Here is a 22441-nt window from a genome sequence, read left to right as displayed (position 1 = left end):
TGCCATGGGTCTTAATTGGTCTAGTGCTGCTTTGATAGCAGGATAGTATGTCTGTAGGTCAGCAGTGACATATATTTTAACTGGTATGATAGAAGGATTTTCTATAGTCTATTTCGTTCCTAGCTTACCTTGATATAAAACTGACATACTCTGTATCCCTTTCGAGGGGATAACAAAATTGAGGAGAGCGCTAGAACTGGCAGCACTTGATGATTTGATGATTTGACCCTTAGGGGAGAAACATGTTGTTGAAACATAACTAACTTCACATCACCATGAGCAATGATCGTTGGAATGGCATTATAAATCGAAAATAATATAACTAAAAAAGACAGTGGTATCATCCATGAGCCACGGCCTCAGGTGGGTGATGCCCTATGCCCATGTATACCTTCACCATTTCTTTTTGAGACGTTGAAATGTTAACACATTTCTTCAATGACACTGACAGAAGATACCTTCTGTTATTGAGACGATCGCTGGCCATTGTTCATTTTTTTCAATTCTGAACTGATAGGTAGAGAAAACTCTAGATAGTGATACATAGAAGTAAAATTGTATTTTTTTGTATGTAAAACACAACCATAATTTGTTGACATCCACAATAGACTACCTCATTTTAAAAGATGAAAACTTTATGGGACATCTGTAACCCTAAAAGAAAAGTTGTTTTAGTGGAGTTTTTCGGTTTTGTAAAATTTTGATTTAAGTGAATGATGAAGACCATATATTTTAACAAAATAATTATTTTTTATTTTTCAGGTTGCGATAAAGATAATTGATAAAGGGCAACTAAATCCAAGTAGTTTACAAAAGGTATGTATTATTTGGAATGTTTTGACAGAAAGATGATTTATCTATCTTTAGACTATTTTTTAACAAAAATCATTTTTATTTTATAAATTCCAATAATTCATCCCTACCATAGTTCCCATTATTTTATATTGATAGAGGGCAGATTTAGTTTTGAAATGAGTATTAAAAAGGAAAATATTGACTAATCTTGGATAATTGTCAGTGCACTCTTCAAGGTCAAGTTGAAGGTCAAAAGGTCATGTTGAAGGTCTAATGTAGTTCACTCCAGAAGTAATACAGTAGTATTGTTTTATAGTCAAACAATGGAAATATTTGATTGATTTATTGTTTTATTCCTGATTGTTTAGTTCAATGGGTGTTATGACACCATCAACAATTTACTGTGGTTTGTGAACGATTTGTAAATATCCCTCGAATAAAAGTGGTTGCAACCTCTAGGAAATAATATATAATGCGACCTTTAATATTTGTTTTTTTCGAAATGGGTTCAAAAAATTAACTGCTGGCTTCCATTAATTTTGGACCTAGTCAAATTCGGGGAGGCTTAAAAGTCTGGGTGAATTCAGTATGTTCTGCTCATCGGGTTATGTAATAAAGCCTAGTAAACTAAAGGTCAAAGTTGATAAAATTCAGTCAACAATTTTGAACCTTTCACTAGGATTGTTTTCACACAGGAAACTGTGAAGACCACAATATACCTTCTGAGTGAAAGGGTCTAGACCAGAAATAACATCTATCAATAAATTTGCTAATTTTATGTGTGAAGGGCTTTCTCTTCAACTTCACTACTGTACTCGATGCCGTTTTCTAATCTCATTTCTTCTACAGGTTTTCTTTATCTATTTATTTTCATATTATCAAGGTTTATTCCATTATTTGTGCTGTCTTTTTCTAGGGTTTTCACCCTTTATTAAATTCATTATGGATTGTATTTTTTCCCGTGTTATTTTTCGGAAGATTCACGAAGACACAGTACTTTCTCTGTAGTAATTACATAGGTCAAGATAAGAATGTGCTTTGAGTGGGTACTTCCAAGACAACTGTCCTTATGTTAATTACAGAGATTACAATTTTTCAGTGCCATTAAGAATTCTAAGTTTAAGGTGTGGACCATCATCCCACCTTTCTGTTTATTCCAAATTCTCATGTGCTTCAAACATCTTTTCCTTATTAGGTCAGGTTGGCAGCAATTAATACTTCTACTTTATTGTTCTAATAGTCTACACTATCCAAACGTTATGCGACAAAAAATGTAATGTGCTCATATACAGTATGGACATGATGATGTCATTTTACTACCATATTTGGGCACATCACACTTTTTTTGTCAAACTAGTTTGATAGTGTAGACAGAGCTTTACAGTACTGGTACCAAAACCAATTGTAGGCCTTTATCTACATTGGTTTCTGTATTGCCTGTGATCACTGTAAAATTGCGACGGGTTAAGTAGCCCAATCAGAACGTGATAATGCATCCTGAATGATGAACCTCCTAATTGTAACAATTAAGAATTGCTGTGTGTTGGTTTTTCTCTGCAGTTTTTACAGTAATATGACATAGCTCCATAAGTGTAAACATAGCCTTTGTGTGACTGGTTTGTTCTGATGTGTCCTATGTTTTGTACATTTATTGAAAATGATTTACTGTCAAACTACCACAAGCTTGGTAGAAATATTGATTATGAAATATTGCACAGACAGATTATAATAATTTTATATATGACCATTAAAAAACTGTCTGTGTACTGGTCTATTGTGGTTCTGTGTAATTTTATATTTCTACTCAGCGAAGGTTTTTATTTCCGACTTTTTAATTGTTTACGTTTTTTTTTTACTATTATATTATAAGCAGATGGCTTTCAGATGTGACCATCTCTGTATAAATGTTAGATTCAGTTAGGGACCATGTCAACATTAAACAAACATTTAACATGTTTTATGCAATTATTTAGTTAGATTAATTGGGTATTCATACACACTTTTCATTAACTGCTACTTAATCAACTTTTGCATTGAAATACAGTAAATGAAAATCAAACAGTATACTTGCTTGATACTTGCTTGATGTTATGGGTCGGTTAGAAAGCTAAATATAGCTTATATGACCCTTCCTGTCTTCTTATGACTCCGGGCTCCAGGTGTACACATAATGTTCCAAAGTGTTTATAAATGTGAAAAAGTAAACTGGCAGTCAAGGGACTTCCAATGATCATTGAGGAGTGACTTGAACAGATTTAAATTTGGAGCTTTTACAACATTAGATGGTAAGTTATTCCACGAGTCCACAACTCTACAACTGAAGGAAAACTTCCTGGAATTAAGCCTAAACTTGTTTTTATATAGCTTGTATTCATGACCTCTAGTTCCATGACAATCAACAAATGTAAAAAACTTTCTGCATTCTATAGCGTCAAGACCATATATAATTCTGAAGATTTGGATCATATCCGCTCTTAATCGTCTGTACTCCAGTGTAGGTAAACCCCAAAAACTTCAATCTATATGGATATGCCAAATGTTTTATTTCTGACAATGATTTGGTAGCTTCTTCGATTTTCTTAATCAGTCCATCAGTATGAATGTAATTAAACAAATTTAGTTAATGATTACAGTAGGAATGATTTAATGTCATTCCTTAAACTCCATCCCAAACCAAAGAAGTCACAAAGCATTGTATTAAAAAACAAATAACTTGTTCACATTTGACAGTGTGAAATTAGGAGTAAATGTATAATTGGGAGTAAATGTTAATTGAGAGTGGATGTAAAATTTGGATTGAATATAAATTGAGAGTGAATGCAACATTTTGATTATAGTGCAACATTTAGACTGAAACATTGTTGTGAGTCATGTGACTTTGAGGGTATGCTTAATGTTCAGAGTTACGTTGAGCATACATTTTACATCGATTGAACATGAAACAATAAAAATATGTAAAGTATTTCATTAATTTTTTTTAGGTATACAGAGAAGTCAGAATAATGAAGTTACTAGATCATCCTAACATAGGTAAGAGCTGCTATGTTTATGCATAAGTGTAGATTGAATATTAAATGTACGACGCCATGACGTAGGTCTTTTCATCAGAAATAGCTCTGCTTACTATTATTGACAATTTGGCTGTTGGCAGAATACCCTTATTTAAAATTTCTAAAATGAGGCCATTAGAATACAAGTACCGCCAAAGTTTAAATTGAGTGAGGGTTTTATCTGGACATGGTTAGTCCTCTAGCCTTGCCCACTAGTTATCCACACCATTAGAACTGTCTTTCAAAATATTCTGGCTTTAATTAGATCTACTGTTGGACCCTTACCCCGCTCATGTTTAGGTAGATAATGATACTACAGTAAGTTGTATTCCTAAACTGTAAGTTCATCCCCTTAACACGACCCCTCCCTCCCCGATTCCATGTTCAAGGTGGCAGCCATGATGAAATAAATTGCATATTTCATTATATCTTGAACTTAACACACCTGGTGTGAAGGGACATATTTTATGGATAAAGGAATATTTTATGTACGATTGCTCTTATCACCATTTTTTTTTTGGTGCGTTTCTAAACTATATTTATCGTGAATTTGATGTAATTTATTAATCTATACCTCTTGGGAGACTGTCGGTTTGAAGGTAATGAAAGATTATAATCCGAAATACAGCCTCGAGATTTACACTTGAACAATTTACCTTCAAATTCACAACAACAAATTAGTAATATTTTTTTGCCAGGTGAATGTTGTTTTTGAGTTGATTTACATTCTCAATATGCATGAATGCATTCATATGTAAATTAATAACAGGTCTAGAGAAACTACTCGATGATACTTGAAATTAATTAATTATTATATAAACGGTGGAAGATAAGGCAATCTATGTGAATTAGAAAACCTAGAACACTTTGCAAAAAAAAAAAGCAATTCTCCAACCGAAAATACTTTCCAAAAAAAAGCTGCCCGAACGGAGAAAACGTATTTTTTACAAATCAAAGCTACTTCTTGGTAGGTAGTTAAAATAAATCAACACGTTTATTTAACAAAATAATAATATTATTATATCAATATAATTGATAATTCTTTATGAATTTCAGTCAAATTATTTGAAGTAATTGAAACAGAAGAGAAGTTATACCTAATCATGGAGTACGCTAGCGGAGGAGAGGTATTTGATTACCTAGTAGCACATGGTAGAATGAAAGAAAAAGAGGCTAGATCAAAATTTAGACAGGTGAGTAACAGACACTGGAGAAATGTTGATGCACACCAAGTCATAGCCAGGAGGGTTCGTTTTTCCACAAAGGGGAGCAAATCATCATGCGCTAGACCACTGTAGTTTACCACCACGTCTGTTGTTGGGCTCTAGTTTGATTGAGGGAAAAGGGGGTTTGTTCTAACCTTCGAACCCCTCTTGGCTTGGAAACCACCAGAATAGTACTGTCTGTAGTTTAAGTTATTATCATATGACATTTCTTTCAGTGCCTTTTAAGGAATTTATGTCAACTACTTTTGGATTTTGTAAATCCTAGGTCCAGACAAAGATCACCAAAAAATAGGTCAATGCATTGACTGATTAAGTTGCCAATTTCTGCACATGAGCCCAATTCTACTGACTAACCTATTGTCATTACTAATACTACTGTACTGTATATAGCTAGTTTTTTATATTTTTGTTGTGAAATTTGGTCAAATAAATGTTAACAGTAAATGATCAAACTTTCACTTTGTGAATATCAATCTGTAGACAGAGGGCCTGTTTCTGCTGAGCAGAAATAATCGATTATTAACCGTTTATTTTTTTAATCGATTATTTTTGGGCAGCAGAAACGGCGCAAAATAAAATAACCGATTAAAAATAACCGATTAAAAACACTTAATCCATTGCGTGTTTTAATCGATTATTTCTTGTTTTAACCGATTATTGCGGAGCAGTTTTGAGCTGCAACACAAATAGCGATTATTGACCTCACTTTGACCTCTACAGTATGACGAACTTATTCACGTCACAAAGCATGCTGTTTATTTGCGCAATATCGACGACGATCAGCAAAACCACGATCGCTATGTAGACCGAATAACAATCAAATGTTAAACATTTGATTTTTATTATTTTGTGGGGAAGAATTATACCGAGAGACTCCAGGATTCTGTGTTACAATACACCCGTTACATACCACCAGTCCAGGCTAACGATGTTTTACATGTCATTTTTTAGGCCTGTTTGTTGACTTGTTTCGGTAGAAATATATAGCATAGCCTAGGCCTAGCAGGCCGAAGGTAGAACCAACGAACGGCGAAACGAACTTTTTTCGCCGACGTGTCCTTATTAATATAACATCATTATTCTGTTGTATGTGGTACGGTAGTAGGCCTAGATGTTTATTTTAAAAATAATATAGCTTTACGTAAGAGTAATTTTTAATCCTACATGTGAGAGTTTTAGGCAGCGATAGGGTATAAACAAACCAACTCTCATCGGCCTTTCATAACTTGAACTGCGCTGTGGGAGAATGATGACGTGATTTTAAAAACCGATTACCTGAATAACCGATTAAAGTCGTAGCAATTTTCAATTGCAACGCGATTATTTTTGTGGTTTGCGGTGACTGGAAAAAATCGATTATTTTCATTTTTTCAGCAGAAACAGACCCAGAGATACTGTATATTAAAGTTTTAATGTTTTTGTTGTGATAGTTTAAGTATTCAAATAAATTTTGGTCTAAGTTCGAGTATGTGAATCATTAAACGTAGAGCACATCCACTTACGTTTCTACTGGTAAAGCATGGCAACATGGACATCTATTTCATCAAGATTCTAATTTGAACTGATTAAAACTGTTCCTTTTTAGCTTATGTTTTAAAGTTGAACCCCATAGTACCTTGTGAGTTCAACTACTGTCTTCAAATTCCAATGTACTGACTCTGCACAGTCTACTGTACATTAAAAATTCCACACAAAGCTAATTATTTTTGTAGACAGGTTTAACAATCTACAGTTGAAACTTTCTGTGCAAACTTTCCTGTGCGGACACAGATGGGTGGTCTTTGGCCAATGTAAACTGAGCATGTGCAAAACATCTTTACACGACAAAAACATGGCTTTTTAAAATCTTCATCTATGTTGCCTTTAGAACACCTCTTCTACTCTACTAACATAGAGAAACAACAATACACTACCTTGTAGCTTGCGCTGAATGTCCTCTCGTGGATGGTTTTTAGACCTAGCCAAGCTAGACTTAGTTTTGTAGGCCTAGCTGGTAAATAATAATAATAATAATAATAATAATAGTTCATTCTTATATGACGCATATAAGCAAGCTCTCAATGCGCTGAACATTATTACCCCAGTCAATTCTTGATCAAACAACTATGGAAACATACTCCCATATAATATGCAGCTAGTAATCAGCGCAAAGTTGTGTCTTGATCTAGAAATAGTAATAACGTTCAAACTTCGTATGCTAGCTATAGATCTAGCCTGACATTGTCTAGTTGCAAATTGGGGAAAACCTGGTATTTTCACTGAACGAGTCTTCCATTTGTTTTGCCCTCACGATCAATCGCAAAAGTTTGTGAATTACAAAAGAATTAAAAGAATAGCAATATGCGCGCAATGTTGGGATTTATAGCGGACTTATTATTCACATTTTTTTTCCGTTTAATAAAGACAAAAAAAGTTATCGCAATAGAACCATGTAGGTATTTATTTTTACATTAAACGTTGTTTGTGACCTTATAAATTAGATCTAAAAAATGAACGAGTGGCAATATAATAATAACACTCTGGCCAACCTCTATTCAGGGGACACTCTTAAAGGAACAATTTGTTGAGTAATACAGGTTCTAGACTAAATTTTTATTTTACTATCTGATTTAAATTTATAAATCACTGATTCAATGAAAATTGTACATAAGTACCACCTACGATGTTAATGCACAGCTCTTGTATTCTTATAGTATTACCAACTGCTCTTTTCTGTAAAACCATTGAAGCGTTGTGTTTACCCTGTGTGTACAGGTCTGACCTTGGTATTCAACAATAGCCTATGTTGGTATTGATGATCATTGAGAGATCAAAGTCAGTTTGGTGAGTCATTGAGTGCATCTAGGCCTGTCCTACTGTCTATTAATTATAAAGGTAGGCCTGGCCATTGTATGTATCCCAGCAGCGTTTAGTTTATTGCCCCTCCCAGGAAAAGTAGTAGTACAGTACTGCAAGTGTAACATAACTAAATGCTACAGTACACATTAAATAACTATACATTATCAATGTGAACCTTGCTATTGTTTTAGCTTTCACACCTGGTCCAGTCCCACCCAATTTCACTTATATTTCCAGCATTATCACTCCTGAGGACGATCAAAGTATACAAGATTGAAACGTCAAGAAACTTTTTTTCAGACCTACAGTAAATATATGTTGTGTAGTACCACATATCAACATTATTATAAAATAGTTAGCCAAAAACGCAGTGTGAAACTATGTATCCTACTACAAATTCTAATTGAATCTCACTACTACTATAATGATGCTATCATCAAATTAATGTGATTTTAAACTACATGAGATTTCAAAATCTGGGCAGATACCTTTAGTAAAATGTGTTGAATACAATTAGGTATCCCAATGAAAAAATTCAGATTAATTTTTTTATTTTTTCTTTCAGTTAACCATAAAAAACTTAATGTAATTAGCATTTTGCAATTTAAATGATTGAAATCCGATTACCCGTTCTAAAGTTATGGTTATTTAAAGTGGTAAAAAAATATACGATTTTTTGCCTAAAAATGGTGTTTTTTGCAGTTGAAATTGGAAGCATTTTTAAAAGGTTATATAACTTTTACAATAATTAGTTAAAAGTTTTGAATTTTGTTAAACCTATAGATATCACAGAGTTGTACAACTCTATTTTTTTTGGAGCCTCAACGAAACCTATTTTTAAAATTATTGGTCCGCAAAGTGGTAGGAAAGCATTTAGCGCCCATTTTTGCTGGAATTCCCTAAAAAATGAAAAAACTGCAATTTTTCAATGATCTGTAACTTTTGAACTACTGTACTAATTCATTTAATTTTTTTTGTACTTGTTAGAATGTAGTGTATATTTCATTAATAAATATATTTTAGATGTGTATATGAAAAAAAAAAAATTCTTTAATGGTGAAATTTAAAATTATAAAAAAAAAAATGAAAAAGTATGTTAAAAACGGTGTGTACTGTTTCCTTTCTTTTACACTAATTTTCAGTAAGTACCGTATTTTCCGGAGTATAGGTCGACCCCAAGTATAGGTCGACCCCAAGTATAAGTCGACCCCCAACTTTGGCCTAGAATATCGTCGATTTTGGTATGACCTGAATATAAGTCGACCCCCAAAATCGGCTAATAACACAACTTACTTTAAAGTTCAAAGAGGGCTAGAAATGTATGAAATGTGGTTATTTGTTTATATTATTAAAGTGTAGGCCTAATCAATATCGGACGGACGTAATGACGACGACTTTGCCGCCGTCTTCACCAGCCTATAATAAATAAAATGACAGCGATGTAGCGTTACTTGCCATCAGCGATGTTTTTCGCGTCACTCGAATAAATTAAAACAAGTTTTCCGTTTATAGGAGGCTTATTAATTGTACAGGCGAGTAGTTGTAAATCGTGTTATCTGTAAATGTACACGCGCCCGACTAAGGAGAATTTATTTTATGAATAGACATGCGAAGTAATTGAAATTACGAACAAACAAACAAACTGCGCATGTGTATAGATGAAAATATCGCGCAATAACAAACACGCTGCATGGACATTCCGACGTCTGTGGTGTGTGTTACGATGTTTTCGCGAGAGTGAATAAGAAGCATAAAGAAAACTATTTATTCTTAATTATCTTAAAAGCGTAATATTAACATCAAAATGAGTCATTGTGATATATTAATATTTTATTGACCAGTACTTGTTGGAGTTGTATTATTTTTTATAATGTAGGTATTAAATTGAAAACTTCTGTGAGTGATTGATGATAGGCCACTGACCTTGCTGGGCCTTGACAGCTGACGGCGTTTGAACATATTTTTTCGGCCTGATTTTTTTCAAAAATCGCATCGTCAGAGTATAAGTCGACCCCCCGATTTCGCAATTAAAATTTTCCCACAAAGTCTCGACCTATACTCCGGAAAATACGGTATAATTATTAGAATATTTTATTATACTTTATATTTATAATTTCAATCATAAATACTATTATATATAACTTTTGAATACGTAAAACAAGATTTTAGGCCCGTATGATTATGACACCAAATCTAAGCCGGGCTGCTAAGTAAGATATGCTCTTTTAAGGCAAACGCACAATATGGGTCAAAATAAACTCATTTAAAATAATCAATGTTAATTAAAACAATTAATTGTTTACCTGAATAGTATATATAACATTATAAAAATTGTTTTCTTTTCGTATTATTACGTTATTAAATTGAAATACGGAGCTAAAGTTTAGGCCAAGTCACGGCTTACTCGCGATCAGTAGTCGCTCCCGTTAAAGTATTTCGGTCGCAGTTAATGACTTTCCACCGCCGTATACAGAGTCAAATGTAACGTTGGTAAATTAGCTTAATAAATTTCTTCGGTACATTTTAACCTAACGCATTTGCATTGTATACTTGCATAATAAATCTTCCGCACATTACATCAATTTTAAGTTGTTAAATTAATGTGTAAAACCAGATATTCTACGACGGAAAAGGACATGTCAATCTCCGACATCGCTGCTGTCACACATCTCGCGTGGAAAACTAAACAACGTGTTCAAAATATGGAACGTACCATTCGCTGATAGGGTGCATTAATGTATTTAACGGAAAACGCCACAACAAACACACGCGTATTTTAGAGTACAATATTTTACTCACTACAATATTCACCGGATTATAATGGTTGGATCTTTAAAATTTTGAACGGGATTTACGCCTCATGCACCATTTTAAAATGTAGTTCGCACAATTACCATGCACAATACGTTTGTAAACTATGTTTTATCGATTTCAATGTAGATTTAGCTATAATTTAATACCAAAATCCATAATATTTTTCCATAAACGGTGAATCAAAATTGGATTTTTGTCACAAAAATTGACTTTTCGTTACGAAAAACCTATTTATAGAAGACGATTTTCGCATCAAATTAAAGCTTATTTAAAGCCTGATAACATACAACAAAAATTAATCCGCTAGCTCCAATGGTAATCGTGCGATCGTGTTTTGAAAACTGATAGGGATTTTCCGATGAGGTTTTCAACGCGCGGAAATCGGCTCGACGGGATTTTAGAACCGTTTTAAAATCGCATTTTCTCGGCAACTAATTCATTAATTTTAATTATAAACACATTTATACATAGATTAAAACAAGTACTTTCAAACAATATACATTTTGTAAGTATTAATTAAGATTGAATACGATTTATTTAATATCAAAGTCATACTACTTTTTCGAATTTCGTCAATATTTCAAAAGTGATACCCCTCTGTGCGCTTTCATTGGGATACCTAATACAATAAATAACAATCCAATTCATGAAATAATAGTTTACATCACAGAAAAATTCAGTCTTCCTGTTTTCATTGAACAATAAAAAAAATCTATCGTTTAATACCCGAGTATAGTCCCAACAGGACGTGGGTATGACAAATGGGGAAAATTATAGGTGGGATTATATTTGGATTATAATAACATTTACCAAAGTTTTAGCCTAAATTTGAAGGTGAGATTTAATACTACTTGAGCATTGGATTATTTGATCAATATAGTATTGGATGATACAGACATAGTTATAAACTGTGTGATATTATGTAAAGTCATTAATGAGAAGTACATGATACATAGACTGTGTGAATAGAAATAATTTATGTAAATAGTGCATTTTGAAAGTAGATTCAGTAATTGATACAGTTGAGATCAAATTCATGAACATTATTAGTATCAACAATGCTTTTCAACAAAATACTGTTAGAAAAAAAATAATGGAAGACTCGAAACAATAATTTGATTTTAGTAATTTTAAATGTTTGAAAATAACAAATTTGATGTGTCAAATATGGTAGTGATATGCCCAAATATGGTAGTGATATGCCCAAATATGATAGTGATATTCCCAAATATGGACATCATGTCTGTATATGGGCACATCACATAATGTTTGATAGTGTAGACAGAGCTTAAATACAGTGGGACAGCCAGTCGACAAATCGTGTCAAATTTCGACTCGGAGAGGGCGCACTACTTTTCTAATTTAGTTCAAAATTGCTAAATTTTAGGGTGTTGGAAAAACACAATATTTGTAAATTTAGCTGATTATCGGAAAAATATTGTTAGTGAAATAAATTCATAAATGGTTAATATATTGTCATGTAAAATTAAATGTATTTGAACAAAACGATAATCTGTAATTTAACGGCAAAATCAACCAATGTCTTTTTTCCAAAATTGTACCCTAGAAAATCGTTAAAATAAAATATTTAGAAAAATTGAACAGTCCTGAATTTAAAATCCCTGTTAGAAAAATTAATAATCTACAGAATACGATATTAAGATACAAGATTCGGTGGTTGGGATGCAGCTCCGACTATTCAAACTAAAGGTACCACTATTTGTTCCATCGAAAACTAGCGAAACCGCCATTTTGTAAACACATCGTCATCGTGTTTATAAATTTATTTATAGCAAACGATATACGCGATGTTTATAATTGTCCGCGTATAAGAATTCATATAAATAAATACATTCCAATACAACGTATATTATTACTTGTTTATTTATCACAGTATACATTTTAGTTGAGGAATATTTATCATAACTATTATAATAGCTTTTATACGAGTCCGAGGCCTAGCCCTATTAGCGAGCGATTGTTCCAGGGGCGGAAAGTCACTTAGTGACGTTGTGATCGGGCGCGTCGGGCCTAGCTAATATTAATAATATGACCTGAAATAACCGGCTAACAAGAACTGTTATATACTTGTTTACAATTGTTTTGTTATTGATGAACAAACAAGCAATTAGATTGAATAACAAATTATTTATTCATTTTTTTTGGGTAAAAACATGTACAAACTAGTACTCTATAATATAAATTAATACTAGTAATATTAAACTAATACAGTATTAATAAAATATAAAATAGGCCTAACATACAATAAATATTCAATTTTTAAGGTCTACCACATGACAATAACATAATTTACAGAGTATAGTGTAGTAGGTTTGCATTCAACATAAATATTTGTATTGTAATTCATCTAAATCCTCTGCAACATATTTGTAATTCAACATTTTGTTTTAAATAATTAAATTATAGTTTGGGTATGACAATGTCGGTAGGTACCGGTGTCATCTTTTTATCCACTTCACTCTCAGTTTGAAGTCACAAAGAGAAAGAACTCTGCATCATCAACGATTCCTGAAAGTGTCAGAAAAAATAATAAATATTATTTAAAAAAAATTTTAATGTCAAATGGAAGCTGTATTTTATTAATTAATATTACAGTACTGTATTTGCTATTATTATTTATAATAATCTAGGCCTACTAGTAGCCCAGCTAGGCATCTATTGAGCCTAATAAATCAAATAATAAATGAAAAATAAAATAATAATATTAATACTGATTGAAAAAAAGTATTTTTTGGGGGGGATCAGATCACCAGGCTAGGCCGGCCAGGACCAATGATACTCGTAATCAGTACAACTTAACGACTATCGGATCAGCATCAACACAGTACAACACACGTCTCGCTATCGCCTATACTGACACACGTGTCTCGCGTTGCCGAAACCACGCTCACAGCTTGAAAATGTACCTACCTTTCGAGGCCTGAGAATACACCAACAAATTTTGAACAGGATAGAAATATATCATACTCGATTAAACTACCGTATATTTCGGTGTATAAGTCGCACTTTTGACACGCAAATTTGACCTCTAAATTAAGGGTGCGTCTTATACACCGAACATAAATGCCTCACCACACAGATTGTACATAGGCGCCTAGGCTATAGTCACCTCGTTTGCTAGGCCTGAGTAGGCTAGGCCTAGCTACAGTAACTAACTAACGTAACGGCAACCTGCTTCTGCCTAGGCCTAGTTTTCAAGTCATTTTAGCATGATGTTATACTAAATATGATGAAAAGATTTGTTCATTATGGCGCTCCAATAAAATTTCATTTGTAAACGTTTACGTCGTACGATTGGAATAGTATTTATTTATACAGTAGTTATACGCACGATCGCCGTACCCCAAGCGCAAGCCCTTCTTTTGGTGGCACATGGTGTACGGTATTCTACTAGTATATTCTCCAGGTGATTATAGCATGGACCTAGCGTACACACGCATAGATACATAGATACTAATCGAATACGATTGTCCATGAAAACGTGCGCCCTCTCGAAATGATCGAGCGAGGCTAGCCCACACACGTGCGTGTTACACACACGGTCATGCACTCGATGTTGCGGCGAAACTCATGAATAACAAGTTAGAAAGAACTTGTTGAGGCTGGGCGCGGTCGAGCCTAGGTAAGAAAAAACCTAAATAAAGGACGCCGTTGTAGATATAACAAAATATATTATTACAATAATATTGATTACAATTTAAAAAAACATTGTTTTGATGAAATATAAGGTGCGTCTTATACATCGACGATATAAAAAATACCGATATTTTACTCTCAGTTGGGGGTGCGTCTTATACACAGGTGCGACTTATACACCGAAATATACGGTAATATTATTCTTGATAAAACAATTGATTATAATTTTTTTAATTTGTTGGGATGCACCTCCGACTATTCAGAAAATGGACAACAAAATAGTAGTCAAATCGTACCACATTTATAAATTTCACGAGTCCCGACTTCAGTCGCCGAATGTATTGTATTAGCTTCGGTTTCTTTGAAGGAAACCGATTGGTTATTCAATTATACTTATTAGGAAATGCTTTTACCATAATAGGTAATGTTGGGCGGTTCTTAAATATTCATGAGAGCTTAAAATAAAACAGCACTTATTTGCTAGGCGACGGAAAATCGTGGTTTCAGTTATCAACGATAGGTGGCGCTTCAAAACCGTTAATGCGGAAGTAAGTCGATTTTACACGATTTAACGGTCAAAACGCGAAGTGGCTTTCCCACTGAATAGAGTCTTCGGTAGTTTAAATTTGTCCTGCTAACAAACAAACACACACAAATATCATCTCAGAAAAAAACATAATAATATTAAAATTAAGATAAATTTTTTCAAAAATCAATATGAATATGGGTTGGCAAAAACAAACATTGTTCACCCCTAAGGCGTGTCCCAAATGAGTGTTATAGATTGAATAATAATTTAAATATCGTATTTAATTGTTGATATTATATTATGTTAATTATTAATATTATATCATACATTATGTTAAAGTTCATAAGATTAATGTAATTAATTGATCTTTCTATTTCACAATGTAAGTTTTGATTAACGGAGGTCGTACATAATTAGCATATACACTTTACAAGATTTTGCAGCATAATATTATAACAACATCAGTCAAGGCTGTACATAAAAGTACAATTTATTGCAACATAAATATCCTACGCTTATATTATAATTAGTTAAAAAATGTCATTTGATATGAATATAATTTATCCCTTGTTACAATTCTGTTTAGTCAATGACTTCAGCATCAGTTCTATTCATATGCTAATCTTTTGAAATGTTTAATTTAAAAAACAGTGACTGTCTGTTTTTGATTTCATCTTTTTTTTAAACATAAACAATATGCTATTGTTTTCAATATAAAATTTGTGTTTTTTAAAAGATAATAATAAATTCTTTATTTCAACACGGAGAACTTGATCACCAAAGATGTTTTTCGTCTGGATTCAATTCATTTATTTTAAACATAAATTATAATATATATTTTATTCAATAATTTTAAAATACACAAAATATCTATGTCTATCGATATATATCTGAAAATCATATGGAAAAGTGTATAGTTAATATTTATAATTAATGTAAAAATGTAATTGCATGTATTTTAGCCATTAAAACTGTGTTAGGCCCTCCATGAAAACAGTAGCCATGGCCCTGCCACAAACCCATAGTAGGCTTAGTTGAAGGTAAAAAAATGCTTTATGGAGTGGACGTCACTTTACCTCCATCCAGCACGTGCGTCCATAGATATAGGAGATTATGAAAATATTGAAATCATATGATTGCACTTTCATTTTCTTAAAATGAACACGTTAATCATATGGTCTCTTATACTTTAAAAAACAGCATTATTGCAAGGGGTATTGCTAGATCGCAATAAAGAATTTTCCTTTTAATCCATTTTTTAATGTATATTTATAATGTATTAGATTTTAACACGCCATTTTTATTAAATTATTTTATTACCATGACAGAATAGCATGTAAAGCGTAAGGTTATCCTGGGATATCCACAAAATAGCCCAGGCAAAGGAATGGTGTTTTCCGAAAGCTTTGATCTTACTTTCAAGCTGTTTTTCTTAATCGTTTTGATTTATAGATATTTGCTTATTTTGCTGGTATCTTCAATTGAGATCCAGCCACTGATACCCACAGCGTTGTCATTTTTTCTGTAATTTTCCTTAGGATTTATATATTACAATTGGGTTCGGGTATAAGACATACTTTGTGAATCGCATATTTTATGATGTATTAATATTAAACTTTTAAACAAAATTTTGTTTTATAGATTGTATCAGCTGTGCAGTACTGTCATCAAAAACGTGTTGTACATCGGGATTTGAAGGTGAGTTTTTAAATGGCATTCTTCATGTTGAAAAATGGTTCTACTGCAGTTACTGCCTACGCTCACGCTAAGTTCAAATTTTCTTTCGCAAAATTTGCGAAAGGTCGCCGATTTTTTTCCGCAAAAGTGAAAATTCTTTAGCAAATTTTAAAAACCATGAAAATGGCTAAATTTGTTGGTAGATACATCAAATAAATATATAATTGTTGTCTTGTATTGTTTTTATCTTTATTCATTCAAAATTTGTGATTAAAATACAAATAAAACATGACCGCATTAAAATATGTTAGGCCTATCTACTGCAGCCTAACCGGCCTGACGTGATACCAGTCGCCACGGCCATATTCCCTATAGGAGGCCTATTCAATGGTTGACTATCTATGCCACAGCCAAGTCATGTATGATCGGCGTCAGGCCTCTATCAATTATCGGCAATGCAGCCTGCCTGGATAAAGTTTTTCATCACAAACAATATAAAATAATAAATAGTTTTTGTTTGTGTTTTATATGCTTCTTATTCACTTGCGAAAACATCGTAACACACCACAAACGAACTACACGACGTCGACGGAATGTCCATGCAGCATGTTTGTTATTGCGCGATATTTTCATCTATACACATGCGCAGTTTGCTTGTTTGTTCGTAATTACAATTGTTGCGCATGTCTATTCATAAAATAAATTCTCCTTAGTTGGTCGGGTGTACATTTACAGATAACGCGATTTACAACTACTCGCCTGTACAATTAATAAGCCTCCTAACGGGAAACTTGTTTTAATTTGTTCGAGTGACGCGAAAAAAACGTCATTGATAGCAAGTAACGCTACATCGCTGTCACGTATTATAGGCTGGCAGCGGCGGCGAAGTCGTTGTGGTTTACATAAAACTTTAACATTTGAAGCCAAGCGGACAAAGTTTGAGTTTTTAAGGACAAATTATTTTCGCAAAACGAAAACGTGAATGGGTAGAGTGAGCATAGACTGCAGTAACTACATTTTATTTCTTTACTTTTTATCGGTTACCACACCTACAGTACAATACTGTTTATTGCAGTGACTGACTCATATTCTTTGAGATTAAAACAAACTGAAATCATACATTATTGCAGTAACAAAATGTTACTGCAGTAAAGCACGTAGCACAACATAAGAAAATGCCCTTCCAATAATTGTGTTTTTCCCCACCTGTGAGAAACTGCCTAGCTGCGTGTCAATGTTAGTTGCCGTAGACTTTGACCTGGTTCAATCTGCGAACTTGACTACGAATTGTACTATGTTTTCCATTGTTATTTTTGGTTGTTGCATGAAATCAAACTTATTTGATTTCCTGTAGCGTTGTCGGTTCCCACTTTTGATTATGCAACACAGCAGTTTGCGTTGATACGTCGTGGTGTGTCCTACTAGTGGGAAGCACGCTTAAGTGTAATAATAAATTTGATACAACCCCTAAGCTAGTTCTCTTGGTTGATTATGTCAACACGGTGATGTTGCTTGAAAATACGATCCACCTTTACACCTCCTTAAAACATTTTCAAATAATTCCCATTTCAACTTGATGGTCCTCATAGGGTCAATAAAAATATATACACATTTCTAGTTGAAAGACCAAAGCATGACGACACTGATCATGATCATCTATTTCATCAACAAAAGCGAATGGACATGTGCTTTATTTATACTCTATGAAATTTTTGATAATAATAATTATATGAAGTCAAAGCAACTGTATGTTAGCATGAATAACACTCTGAATGTTTTAAAAGCTAATTGATGATTGAGGACTTTGATTATTGTTTTTTTTTTCTGGCGAGTAATTAGTTATAACGGAGTATTCAAACATAAATGCTTAATGAACAAGCTTGCATTAATTAGTGTTAATTAACCATTATAGTAAACTTTCCCAATATCAGGCACCTTTAGACTGGCCTAAAATGTCTGAAAAATCTAGTATTCGGAATGTGTTATTAATAGTAAAAATGAATTTTGAACCCCGAGAAAAGTCTGATTTCTGGTTTTCAGAGATTCCGGCCATGGTTTTGCGTTAGTTGGTGAAACTTTGACTGAAGCCCCTCAGGAATATTTTACCATACCTATCATGCTGTTGGCAACAGAATAAAGATGTCTGACCTTAGAGGCCTTCAATTTTCTTATTTCAGGTTTAGACCAATGACGCGTCGTTTTATGTTCTAAAAAGTCAAAGGATAACTATCCATTTCTTTTAGCCAGATGTTTTTCCAAGCTCTGACATAATTGTACCAATTACTCAATACAAATACTGAAAAATATCATTGTAGCGGGCAGGCTGGTGCACCCACCTTCAAATACTACCAACCTCAGGGCAGATTCTCCCCAAACAAACGTTTTTTTGGGCTGATGATACTAACTTCTGTATGCCTTACTGCTCTTACCAGGCTTTGAGTACAGCCTCCAAACTAGCCGAGATCCAGGTGTGCATGTTTTTACATTTACACAAGGAATGTTCTGGTTTAACATTTATAAAGTAATACATTTATTAAAAATTATAGGGAAGCTGAATTTAACTTTTTGATCTGTATTCCCCTAAACTGAAAACATCTTAAAATACCCACCACTTTTTAGACCTCTTTCCCTGATTTTTAGTCTACCAAAACGAAAAATATGCTTATTATTTTAGTATCACTTTGCCAGGGTACTATTTGCAAATAAGTGTCCTCAAAGAAGTCGTGCTATGCTTTTCTAACATTGTTCTAGGAAGCACCTTGGTAGTATACTAATTGCAGGTTTAGTAACCAAATTATAATTATCTAACTATATATTAGTTTTACAAATTCCCTTTCTTCCATTAGACAATTTTGGGGAGTTTTTTTATGGACTGCTTTGGGTGGAGACGGTTAGGTTGAATTTGCTTGAAATAGTAAGTTTGGATGAGATTGTATCTGAAGATGTTTGTACAACATATTAACAATACATTACTGTAGTGGAATTTGTACCCCTATACTACTGTATACCTACCTACTATTTGGTTTTGATCGGCAACGATATCAATAAGTATATTTACCTTGTCTGATAAATGTTAAACCTACTGATCATTTTAATTACTTGATAGATAAGGATGACTGTTGCGTGTGGAAGGACAAAATTCATTTTAAATTTAGATATTAACACTTAACCAGAGTTATTTAAGTATTTGCATAAAATATATAAAAACTTGTGTTGCTCTGAGACTAGAACACAATATAATTACTGTCATGTACAAAAACAGATAAGTACAAATGTCACAACACATAATTATGTAATTGGCAGATGGGTTACCTATACCTTGCCTTTGCCAATACTAGCTCATGACGGTTTACCCCCTTTTGTGGGATGAACTTCCTCGACCCTCCCCTTACAAAAATTCTGGTTATCTTGTGTCAAGTTAACTTTCAATTGACAGAATAGGCTAGTGATGATTGTTTGGACGGATTTTAGTTCGGTAAAAAGCTTGAGGACTAATACTATAGTGTATTTTGTTTGGTAAGTTTTCTCAACACAATCACAGCTCAAAAAGTTATTTACTATGTAATTACTATGTAATTGGAAAGAAACCACTCAATATGACTGCAGCAATATACTCCAGTTTAAAGCCACGCCCACTACGCAGTCGCCATTACACCTGCATTACGGCGTGTTGAGCATATGAATGTGATAGCGTATGAATGCGAAAAAAACAATTCTTTTAATTAAGCTTTTGGCTGGTAAAAAGCTTGTGGTCTGTAATAGTACATTTCTAAATATAATTTAATATTTATTAGTTATCCGCTTGGTATACCAAGCGGATAACTCCTTGTTATTGTATGAGATCAACAGTTTTTTTCTGTATTATTAGTTATCCGCTTAGTAGCGGATAACTCCTTGTAATCGTCCTGGATCTTTTTTTTTTTCTTTATATTATTCTTCTTTCTTTCTCCTCCATTTTTGTGTCTCGCGTATCTCAAAAACTTGTAAACATAACATTTCATAACTTTGTCAACATATGGGCATTTACGTGAAGTTGTGCACCTCCTATTTTGAATGACGTCAGAGTTGCGCAACGTGACTTACGTGCGATTTTATGATTTTTTATGATTGATCATAGGCTAAAAACCAAGCATAATTTTATTTTGACACTTTCTGAAAATTTAAGTCATATCAAGGGCAAACTTTTTGTGGATTAAAAATGCCATGTTTTACAAGACATTACGCGCGCACGCGCATTTCTCCTCTATTTTTGTGTCTCACTTATATAAAAAATGTGTAAACATAACATTTCATAACTTTGTCAACATATGGGCATTCATGTGAAGTTGTGCACCTACTATTGTGAATGACGTCAGAAATGCGTAACGTGACTTACGCGTAATTTTATGAATTTCCCGTATTCAACATAGATTGAAAACCATATAACTATGTAAGTTGAAACTTAGCAAAAGTTTAATTTATATCTTGCGCTAACTTTTTGTGCACTAAAAATGGCATTTTTTAAACGAAGTTACGCGCGCACGCGCATTTAAAATTTAAAATGCGCAAAATTAATTTCTAATCAACTTTCTACGCTGATCATGACATTTTGAGCATGTCAAAAATTCCCACGCGCGCAAACAATTTTACGCGCGTGGTCCGCACGTAGCGCTAAAAACATCTTTTTTTGCGTGAATTATGTCTTTCCAGCCTTTTATAGTAATTTTATTAAATTTTAAAACAATTTAGACTAAAAATTACGTCATACGAGCACGTCGAATTATACAATTTGTGCGTGTTTTTAAAGAAAATATTCAAAAATTCGTCAAAATTATGCCTTTTTTTAAACAATCATAGATTCTAAACTACGTGGAGAACTTTTTTTTACTTACATATTCTGGAAGGTGATGAGCTGTAGATATCGGATCATTAATCAATATGGCTAACCGGACATTGTGACGTCATCGTATGGCCACGCGAATATAAAATATAGGATTTTTGTCTCTTTCGTCATAGCTCATCACATTTAATAGAGCGCATCTCCACTTATTCGTTGTCCATTTTCACCCCGATTTTAATATATTCTAGGTCAATCAACTATCTTTTGCATGAATTAAAATTTTTTTAATTTTTTTAACGTCATCATGCCTAAAAATTTAAATTACGTTGGTCATTAATTTCATCTTTACAGTAAATTTTAATCTGTTATAGCTCGTAAGAATAAAATGTGATAATCACGATTAAAACGTTTTCAGGAAGCTATTGTATTGTAGATACAAAATCATGTGAAAATTGTGCCAATTGAATGTTGCGACATCATCATATGGCCAGTTAAATAAAAAAAGTCGTATTTTCATCTTTTGCGTTATATTTCATTACATTTAAAAGAGCGCGCATCAATATTTCACGTATTCAAATTTCTTCTACACGTTAATATGTTGTTGCTGAGATAATTTCATTCTGAAATTTCTACTTTTGCATTTCATTTTGAAACCGTCAAGATGTTAAAAATTACAATAAAATACCGGTCCCGTAATTTCACCTATTTTACACTGTTTGTGATATGTATACAGATTGTACTGTGTATACTATATGACACAAAATAACAGAATTCAGAAATAACAACATAATCATATTCTTCAGTTCAGGTCATAATGCCTTAATATTTTTCTGTGTGCAATATTCTAACGTATGACGTGCACGTGGCGTTTGTCGAGCGGATAACTAACTCGTCAAAGTGACGAGTTTCATGTCTAGTTCTTCTTTCCATCCTTCTTTTTTGTGGATCGCGTTTCTCTAAAATGTGTAAACATAACATTTCATAACTTTGACAACATATGGGTATTTACGTGAAGTTGTGCACCTCCTATTTTTGA

The 22441-nt window shown here is 33.1% G+C and overlaps 1 protein-coding gene across 10 annotated transcripts in view; it reads left to right on the top strand.

Annotated features, from left to right (window-relative positions):
• LOC140060721 (MAP/microtubule affinity-regulating kinase 3-like) overlaps window positions 1-22441 on the top strand; it is a 73316-nt gene that overhangs the window by 16879 nt on the left and 33996 nt on the right. For all 10 annotated transcript variants that reach the window (XM_072107052.1, XM_072107051.1, XM_072107045.1 and 7 more), the window contains exons 4-7: window positions 763-816; window positions 3777-3825; window positions 4902-5038; window positions 16551-16607. In XM_072107052.1, coding sequence (XP_071963153.1) covers window positions 763-816; window positions 3777-3825; window positions 4902-5038; window positions 16551-16607 — 297 coding nt within the window. The remainder of the gene's footprint in view (window positions 1-762; window positions 817-3776; window positions 3826-4901; window positions 5039-16550; window positions 16608-22441) is intronic.

Source organism: Antedon mediterranea, chromosome 10, assembly GCF_964355755.1.
Source record: "Antedon mediterranea chromosome 10, ecAntMedi1.1, whole genome shotgun sequence".
NCBI lineage: Eukaryota > Metazoa > Echinodermata > Crinoidea > Comatulida > Antedonidae > Antedon > Antedon mediterranea.
This window is presented reverse-complemented; position numbering and strand designations above follow the sequence as displayed.